General features: G+C 38.7%; 1 protein-coding gene across 2 annotated transcripts; it reads left to right on the top strand.

Annotated features, from left to right (window-relative positions):
* Positions 1–834: 834 nt before the first annotated feature.
* On the top strand, positions 835–4,417 carry LOC149407091 (trifunctional UDP-glucose 4,6-dehydratase/UDP-4-keto-6-deoxy-D-glucose 3,5-epimerase/UDP-4-keto-L-rhamnose-reductase RHM1-like). Of its 2 annotated transcripts, none has more exons than XM_089611017.1 (3): positions 835–974; positions 2,071–3,619; positions 3,708–4,417. In XM_089611017.1, exons 2-3 carry the CDS (start codon positions 2,093–2,095, stop codon positions 4,155–4,157), a joined length of 1,977 nt encoding a protein of 658 aa, XP_089467143.1. In that variant the 5' UTR covers positions 835–974; positions 2,071–2,092; the 3' UTR covers positions 4,158–4,417. The 2 variants fall into 2 exon arrangements, with proteins under 2 accessions (XP_089467143.1, XP_089467136.1); XM_089611010.1 differs by having other exon boundaries at positions 835–978; positions 2,073–3,619.
* Positions 4,418–10,290: the final 5,873 nt, after the last annotated feature.

Genomic DNA, 10,290 nt, shown 5'->3' with positions numbered 1-10,290 from the left:
GGTCAGCTAGGAGACCGCTTCTTCTGGACTTGCGAGGTGGTCAGCTAGGAGACCGCTTCTTCTGGACTTGCGAGGTGGTCAGCTAGGAGACTGCTTCTTCCGAGCTGACGGGGTGGTCAGCTCGGATACCGCTTCTTCTGGACTTGCGAGGTGGTCAGCTCGGAGACCGCTTCTTCCGAGCTGACGGGGTGGTCAGCTCGTGCTGGTTCTGAGGTATAATCCTAATCCAAGCGGGCTGGGCTTGGTTAGATTTTATTCATCAATCGGGACCCAGGATATAAATCGGGCCTTTGAGAGATGGCCCAATTTACAAGGTTACGTTCTGGTATCCACAATTGTGCGATTGTAGCTCTCTCTTTTTTTTTTTATTATTATTATTATATTGCCGAAATTTACCCAACCAATTAAGAACTTACGTTACACACATATCCGTAGCAATTCTCTCGGCGTAATGAATGTTATCTCATGAAATTCGTTGCGACCCATCTATGTACCTCTCACACTTTATTATCCCAATATTTTGATATTTCCGTTGATTTGTTCTGTGTTTTATGTTTATATTTATTTTGTGGGGTCTGCTTCAAAGTCACTCACAGTCAAAAGTCACACACATCCCCACAATCTTAACGTGGCGAATCGTAAAGTGTCCATTTCTGAATTTCACAATTCTAGGATATCGAATGAATAGAAATTGACAATTCCCCTGATATAACACGAAATAAAAATGAGGAATAGGATATTAATAATTGTATTTTTTTAATTATTATTATTCAAATAGCGAGCAGCGAGGGCATATTTATAAATACCGTTCCACAACGACTCTCCTTCATCACTCTCTCTTTCTCTCTCTGCATTTCAGTAGTCTCTGTGATCCAAAAATAGAAACTTCATTTTCTCTTCGAAAATATTCACGGAATTTGAGCTCAGATTCCACAATTTCTCGACCTTATTTGAGACCCAACCTCTCTCTCTCTGTAAGTTTTTGTTTGTTTCTTTCTATTTTACACTAAGTTAAATCATTCCGATTTCAGTTTAGTGCGTGTAATGCGATCATGTTTCGTTGTTGAGGTTTTTTAGAGTAGAAATGTGTGGGTCTGTGTTTCAGGTTCATCAATATTTTCTTTCTTGTTCGTGGGAACAATGAATGCCAAAAAGAGAAAGAAAAAAAAACATAAAATTAAATTAAAATCTTCACTTTATTTCCTTTTTTGCGCTGCTTTGAGATCTGGCGTCACTTTTATTTTTGGCTTTAAACAGATCCGTTTCCTGGGCCTTGTTCGTTGCATTTATTTCGTTATGTCTTTTAATTACGAATCTTCATTGTAATGTGTTTGTTTGTTTTCTTCTTCGCCATGAATGCTCAAATGAATAAACAACTTTGATCTGTGTAAAATTCACAAGTAGTTTTCCAACTCGTTTGACAATGTGTCTCTCTCCCAAAAGAACATATGCGAATGGCTTGACACACATTAAAATTTTAAATAATTCGTTGATATCCCTTGAGATATCTGACATTACTTCCAATCACTCTATCAGGTCTACACAGATAAGCTTTCTTTTCCTTGAAACTATCCTTAGAAAAAGAAAATTTAACTTGCCAAGATTAGAGTATTAGTAGTGTCTCAAAACAGATGAGTATTTTTCTGTATTTTTTGCACCTGCCTCTGTATGATGAACTTTCTTTTTCTTGAATTTTCAAAAATCAAGAAACTGGCCTTAGATGATTAGACATAATTAGTAAAGAATGAATAGGGTTTCAAAAGGATGATAAAAAAAACAAAACAAAACAAAAAAGCCTTTTTTTCCATTTCTCCGGATCAATAGTGAACAATAATTGTACCCTTTTTTTTTATCATCCTCTGTAGCCTTGTGTAATAAGCCTTTCTTCTCTTGTATTTTTGAAAGTCAAGAACACATCCTTAGAAGAAAAAAAAGAAAAAGAAAAGAACATTTAGGCAAAATTGGATAGTAAAGATGATAAAAACTAAAACAAAACAAAGTCTTTTTTTTCACTGGATCAATAGTGAACAAACAACTGTTGAATTTTACCTGGCATTGTCTTACGTGTAGAGCAAAAGGCGTCGGGGAAAAAATGGGTGAGACTTACGAGCCGAAGAACATCTTGATAACGGGGGCGGCGGGTTTCATAGCCTCCCACGTGTGCAACCGGCTGATCCGGAACCACCCGAGCTACAACATCGTGGTCCTCGACAAGCTCGACTATTGTTCGAGCCTCAAGAATCTCATCCCGTCCCGTCCCTCACCGCGCTTCAAGTTCATCAAGGGTGACGTGGCGTCCCCGGACCTCGTCAACTTCGTCCTCTTGACGGAGTCCATCGACACAATCATGCACTTCGCGGCCCAGACCCACGTCGACAACTCCTTCGGCAACTCCTTCGAGTTCACCCGCAACAACATCTACGGGACCCACGTCCTCCTCGAGGCCTGCAAGCTCGCCGGAGACCAGGTCCGGCGCTTCATCCACGTCAGCACCGACGAGGTCTACGGCGAGACCGACGAGGACGCCGCGGTGGGGAACCACGAGGCGTCCCAGCTCTTGCCCACGAACCCTTACTCGGCCACCAAGGCCGGGGCCGAGATGCTCGTCATGGCCTACGGGAGGTCCTACGGCTTGCCCGTGATCACGACCCGCGGGAACAACGTGTACGGGCCAAACCAGTTCCCCGAGAAGCTGATCCCGAAGTTCGTCTTGCTGGCGATGAAGGGGAAGAGTCTCCCGATCCACGGGGACGGGTCGAACGTGCGGAGCTACCTGTACTGCGAGGACGTCGCCGAGGCGTTCGAGCTCATCCTCCACAGAGGAGAGGTCGGGCACGTTTACAACATCGGGACGAAGAAGGAGCGGAGGGTCATCGACGTCGCGAGGGAGATCTGCGCGATCTTCGGGGCCGACCCGGAGCAGAAGATCAAGTTCGTCGAGAACCGGCCGTTCAACGACCAGAGGTACTTCTTGGACGACCAGAAGCTGAAGAAACTCGGCTGGTCCGAGCGAACCTCGTGGGAGGAGGGTCTGAGAAAGACCATGGAGTGGTACGTGGCGAACCCCGATTGGTGGGGCGACGTCTCGGGCGCGTTGATCCCTCACCCGAGGATGCTCATGATGCCCGGGATCGACAGGCAGTTCGACGGTCCCAGCGACCCGGCAGTCCCGGAGGCTCTGAGGCCGTCGGATCGTAAACCGGCGATGAAGTTTCTGATCTACGGACGGACCGGGTGGATCGGGGGGCTTTTGGGGAAGATCTGTGAGAAGCAAGGGATCGCATACGAGTACGGGAAAGGACGGCTCGAGGAGAGGGATCAGATCGTGGAGGACGTTCGGAGAGTGAAGCCGAGCCACGTGTTCAACGCTGCCGGGGTCACGGGCCGGCCCAACGTCGACTGGTGCGAGGCCCACAAGCCCGAGACCATTCGAACGAATGTCGTCGGGACTCTCACGCTCGCCGACGTGTGCAGAGAGAGCGGCCTCCTCGTGATGAACTACGCGACCGGCTGTATCTTCGAGTACGACGAGGCTCACCCCGTCGGATCGGGCCTCGGGTACAGCGAGGAAGACACGCCCAATTTCACGGGCTCGTTTTACTCCAAGACCAAAGCCATGGTACGACACTTCTCTCCGTCTCTCCAAACGAAATAAATGGCGTTTTTTAAACCCGTGAATTGGTTTGTTTGTTTGTTTTTTGCCTTAGGTTGAGGAGCTTCTGAAAGAGTATGAGAATGTGTGCACGCTGAGGGTTCGGATGCCGATCTCGTCGGACCTGAAAAACCCTCGGAACTTCATAACGAAGATCGCCCGATACAACAAGGTGGTGAACATCCCGAACAGCATGACAGTGTTGGACGAGCTTCTTCCGATCTCGGTGGAGATGGCGAAGAGGAACCTCAGAGGGGTTTGGAACTTCACAAACCCGGGTGTGGTGAGCCACAACGAGATCCTTGAGATGTACAAGCAGTACGTTGACCCGGGGTTCGAGTGGGTCAACTTCACTGTGGAGGAACAGGCCAAGGTCATCGTGGCTCCGCGGAGCAACAACGAAATGGACGCCTCTAAGCTCAAGAAAGAGTTTCCCGAGCTTTTGTCCATCAAGGAATCGCTCGTCAAGTACGTCTTCGAGCCCTACTACAACAACAAAGCCTGATCTTGGTTCAAGGAAACTGTTTATGGGGACAACTGAGATTCATATTCATTACTCTGTTTTTTTATTATTATACACAAAAGAAGTTTCTGTATTCTTTCTTTTTATTTTCTTTCACATTTTCGTTTTGATAGAATCTGTCTGTTGTTGTGTTGTCATGTGATATAAGAAGCTTTGAGTGCTTCATAATACGTTTTGTTATGTTCATGTAAGTTTTGCCATACAATTACAAAGTTAATAATAAGAATTCAGTGTTTCATTTGTTGGAATTGAAATGTGTTGGTTTTGCTCTGTCGGGCCACATAAGCAATTGATCTCCAGTGACCTAAATATGCTCGTCAAGAGCTCGTTTCTTGTATTGTAAGGTACTGATCCTATCAACTAATAACAATGAGTATAAACCCACACACGCAGAATGGTTTATCCTGGTTCTGTCAATGTGGCCTTCGTCGAGTATTTGCCTGCCTTTTACACTATCAAAGATGAATCGATCGAGCTACACAGATGAACAAAGATCAACCACTCTCAAACGCTCAAACCCTATTCCCATACAATCTTCTCTGTGTGTTTCCTTGTACACAGTGGGGGCCCCAAGAATGAGAACAAAGGGAGGGAAAATTTGAAAAACAAATTTCAAGGAGGATATATTTAAATAAATCGTATAATTTTGGGCTAAAAATAAAAAAATAAGAATAAAGGTAAAAATCTCAATTTTAAAAAATTCAAGGAGCATTTGTCTCTGGTCCTCATGTGGCACTGCTTGTACACTCTTTCTAAGTATGATATCTAGTAGGGGTGGCAATTTGAGCCGTACACGAGACACGGCACGGTTACGACACGGTGTAAATGGGTTTGGGTCGACCTTAAATGGATCTGAGTCCATCCACGATTAACACGATTAAATAACGGGTAAACACGACACGAACACGACAACCCATTGGGACCCAATTAGACACGAATATTAAATGGGTTGTTAATGGGTAAACACGATCAAGACTCGCAATGATCCAATGGATTGTGTTTGAACTTCTCTTTTGTATTAAAAATATTATGTTGGTGGCTTAGTTGATTATATGGAGTATTTTTATTAATTACTTATTCTAACTAATTTGTTATTTAATTTGATTTAGAGAATTTCAATATTTTGAATAAACATGTCTAAGGGCCTAAACCGATTCACGTGTTCAAATGAGTTTAGCGGTCTAAATGAGTCTGTGGGTCTAAGTGGGTTCGTGAGTTACATGATCCATTAAGACACGATTAATAAATGGGTCTTAGTGGGTTGTGTCTGAGTTTGGCAAAAACATTGTGGGTCGGGTTTGGGTTTTGCTCCTAGACACGATTAATAAATGGGTCGGGTCTGGGTCTGTCAAAAAATACATGAAAACGAATAAGACACGGCACGAACACGACACGTAACACAAATTGCCACCCCTGATATCTAGTTAATACGCTCACACTGACGAGTGCCTTCTATTTATAATAATACGTTGAATATATACACTCTTGTATAACTTGTTACGTGTGTTATTGACTTCTTTTTTACTGTAAAACATGCTCCAAGATATCTTGATCATGTGTGCAGATTTGTATTTATGGCAAGATTCATTCAAGGAAGATTTTCTACATTGATTCTTCATGCATGTATGGGTAAAAAAAACCCTAGATTGACTTTCAGCGATATTGGCTACTATAAAAGCCAAGTGCTTCACTCTTAGTAGCCTTGACGCATTCATCAAATTTTTAAGGTTCTTAAACGTGCTTGACTGACGGACTGAGAAGGTATTTGTTTGATGCGTGTGGTATGATTCTTTAAACACATTCCCAGAGATCTGAGTGTTAGAGAGTTGTTGAGTTTTGTGATTTCGTGATTGAAGGTTTCACGAGCGTTGATATCGAAGGTATCCAAACATCGGGAGAGTGTTTGAAGAGTGGAATTTAGAGGGGTCTCAAATTCAGAGGGAGCCTGATTTGAAAATCACGGATAGTAATAGGAAAAGCTCATTGAGACCAGTTTTGTTCATATAAGTCCATTGTTGTACTATTGACTGCATAGTGAGATAGTGAGTTCCCTTTCCACTTGATTGAGAGCTCCCAAGAGTTGGTGACGTTACACCGAATTAAGTTACCAATTTTTGTGTCATTTATATATATTCGCATTGTCTTTCATTTATCCATTCTTGCATCGGAGCATATTGTCGCAACATATGATCTTAACTAAACAGAATTTCACTTGCAACTAAGGGCATCTTCAACTAAAATAGATTTAGATTGTCTCCAATCCAATTTTATTGTCCAGTCTAATCCATCTTAGAGTAAGTGAATATTCGAACTCTAAATATAGAGTTCCACTATTCACAAAACTCTATTACATAGTTGACCGTATATCATAAATATAGAATTTCGCTATTCACAAAACTTTACAATAGATCACTATTCACATTTTTTTCCTCCTAATTTGCATATAGTTAATAATCGATAATAAATAATTAAAATATTATTGCAAGTATTTTTTATCTTTATTATATAAAATGAAATTGAATAAGAAGATTGTTGCGTGTTTAAGGGGTTGTTATCTCGATTTTGTGGATTGAAATTATTTTTCTTTAATTTATTTTTATTCTAACAATATCAGCATGTAAAATGGGAGAGAAAGTGGACAATAAGGGTATTAGTGTCAAATTTGGGAATTTAATAAAAATATCCAAATATTTCCTAAATCGACTATATTAAAATTCTTATGTTTCAAATTGGCTGCTAGGGTGCTCTAATAAATATTAGTATATAGTCTAAATATTGATCTTCATACATTATTTTCACCTAAATTTGTATTTCGTTAAACATATAACTTATACATATACATTCTCTTATATTGATATTTCCCATTCTGAGAAAAAAAAATTATACTTTTAATTAATTCTCTTATATTGCTACTAATTCTATTTAATTTTGCGAGGAACATTGCTGGAATCTGTATCAGCTGTTTTCATATCATAGGATATATCCATCTTGAAAACTACTTGCAGTAAGGAAAATTTGTATTTGACTAACAACAAATATCATAGTTTTAATATTTAACAGTTTTTTGCAAAGGTTAATAAATGTCTGCAAATGTAAGTTTGTGGATTAAATAAACTTTCTCACACAAGTCGCATGCACATTATTTAGCGTTTGCATGATGAAACGACTCGAAACTTTTTTTTGTTTTAAATGTTGTAAATTAAGGTTCTCGAATGGACGAGAATTAATCGAAAATGGAAATAAATTTTGTTCGAAGATTAATGGATGGAAAAATTATGTAATTAACTTTCTAAGGTTTATTTCCATTATTTTGGGTTGGAATATCAACCTTTAATTCTCAAGGATCAATTTGCAACGACTAAAAAGAAAAGATTGGGTTGTGGAGGAAAGTATGAAAGGCAAAAAGATGAGGATTTAAAAGCGAAATTCGGAAACTTTCCTTCAACCCTTTATCCCCCCGAGACGACATTGAGAAGTTGACAGCTTATTTCCTACGTGGTCGCACGCGAAGGACAGCCGAGAGAGAAGGGTTTCGCCGAAGATTTCCTCCGAATGTAAAATCTAGACATATTTTGGATAATGAGGATTGTTATTTATATCTCGACTTGAAAGGCAAGGTTGAATTATGTTATTGGATCTGTTTTGGCATTTTGATTTTGAAGAACACAAGTTTGGTTTGGTGTAAATAGCAAACTGTTGGATTAGTAAAGATTGTGTGGGATATGAAAATCAGGCTTTAATTTTGGTTAGAATATGACAAGAGTTTCAATTTGAGTCTTAGTATTGTGACTCACTAGTATGGTTTATGATCCAAACTCGGTTTGATATATCGGAATAGGACGCTCGGCTTAGAAGTGGTTTGACATACTCACAAAATTAGTAAAGATCTCCTCGACGAGGCGATAGACTCTTAATCTCGAGGTAGGTTAAATATAACTCTTCTTTCCTGGTTTTATGGTTTGACCAAAGTTATATATTATTTTCGAAATAAAAATGTTTGCGAAAATTGTCACAACACCCAAAACCATTTTTAAAATGTGGCGGAACTTCAAATCGGGAGATCCGATTCTGAAATTGAAAAATATTTTAGTATTATACATATTACCGTATTTGCGAAAGAAAGCGTTTTGTATATCCTGGATAAGCCAGATTCACATACGCATATACAGTGCGGAGAGTGCACATTGCTCTGATCAGAGGTCTGCCACGGGTCAAGCTAGCAGAGCGGCTCAGGAAATAGTACACATTTAGATGTATCTAGAGACACATTTAAATTCATGTCATTTACATTCCTGCAATTTACATTTCTGCAAGTTATACTTGTATGTGTCTGGTGATTTACACGTGACAAGAATATTACTATTATAAAGTATGGTATTATTTTCGAAAATCTTTTTCTCAAACCATTACTATAGCACTTATTGGGGCTTAGGCTCACCCCTACTTTCTTTAAATTTTTCTTACAACTAGGAAACAGGAAGAAGGGTTACGACAACATCAGAGTTTTGTGTCGTCAAATGTTTTGAAGGCTTCGATCTACCTATCTTAGCAGGTGTTTATAAATAAGTTTTTGCTTTGTAAAAGTTTGTTTATGTTTTCGTTAATCTTTGGACTTATAAAAGTAAATAACTACGTATTCATTGTGGTATAGTTCTGTAATACTTATTACTATTTAGTTAAAGCCACTAATCACACCCCACTTTCTCGAGGCGTGACACATAATTCATCAAGAAAAAAAACAGAAAATGCCTGGAATTAACAGTGAAAATTAAGAATTTATGCTATAAAGAGAGCATAGTATTACTACCTTAAAAAGCATAGAAAACACATTGACCTATAATCGTGCATAGCATATATTTTGGATTCTTGACTTTCGCAATAAGCGCGGTGACAGTGTGACTGAATTCCTTCACAAAAGTGGGCAGTAAAATCGAGAGACATATATATTAGACCTCGTCGCCTATAACTTAATTACCGCATTTTCTAGAAAAAAAATATAATTACAAGTTTTTTAAAAAATCAAATTTTCCGCCAAAGTGTAAATTCTAGTTCCGTCACTAGACACGTGTTATTGAAGTTGTTGCCAGTGATACAAAATTTCAAAGATAATTATATTTTTTGTGGCAAAAAACGTCGCCAAAAATACCTTGATTAGTTATGACATTATAAAAATGGAATTCCGGGTTTATAGTCCAAAGTCACGTGAGAGGTATGTGCGTGGATGGATTGTACCGCATAATGTTGGCATGAAGAAGATACAATATTTGCATAAAATTATGAAATATTTAGCATACAAATATGAGAAATTTCATTTTATAGACCTAAAACTTAGCAAAATATATTGGATGAACCCTCTATGTTCAAAATACCTCAAGTTGGACTTTTGGCTCATTTTTTAACAAAAATGCTTCTCCACACAATTTTTCCATTTTTCTATCTCTCGAACTCCCTATTTTAAAACTTTTGAAGATCTCCAACAATGACTTTGAAGTTATTTGCGCAATTTTGCGACAGTTAGCGATGGCTAGTTACGTTTTGCGATGGATAATAATGATTTGCGATTGTTAGCAATGAAATTCATCATTTTCTTCAATGATATATATAGTCAAAAATGAAAAAAAAAATCATATTTTAAATGAGTTTTCCACGTGTTCTGTTGAAAGTCATCGGAGATCGTTGAAAATCATCGGAGATCTTCAAAAGTGTTAAAAAAGAGTTGGTGAGTTAGAAAAAGTGTGATTTTTTTTTTTTTTTTTTGAGAAATTGTGTAGAAGGGTGTTTTTGTTCGAAAATTGGCCAAAAGTTCAATTTGAGATATTGAACATAAATGGTCCAGCCAAAATATTTTGTTACTTTTTAGGTCTAGAAAATTAAATTTATCTATAATATTTGATTGCGGTGGAGTTTTTTTTTTTTTTTTTTATTAATTTTTGTTAGCTCCTCAACTGATAAATTCGTCAATCGTCAGAAATTAAAGCCAAGTAAAAGTAGGGTACATTTGAAAAAAAAAAATCAAGGGGGAAAATTTAAAAAATATCATATAAATTTGGGATAAAAATTTAAAAAATGTATAAAATAAAAATTAGGGTAAAATTTACAATTTTCAAAAGTTCAG

The sequence above is a fragment of the Urtica dioica genome, chromosome 1, assembly GCF_054948205.1.
Source record: "Urtica dioica subsp. dioica isolate 48M chromosome 1, U.dioica_male_clone48M_v1_H2, whole genome shotgun sequence".
NCBI lineage: Eukaryota > Viridiplantae > Streptophyta > Magnoliopsida > Rosales > Urticaceae > Urtica > Urtica dioica.
This window is presented reverse-complemented; position numbering and strand designations above follow the sequence as displayed.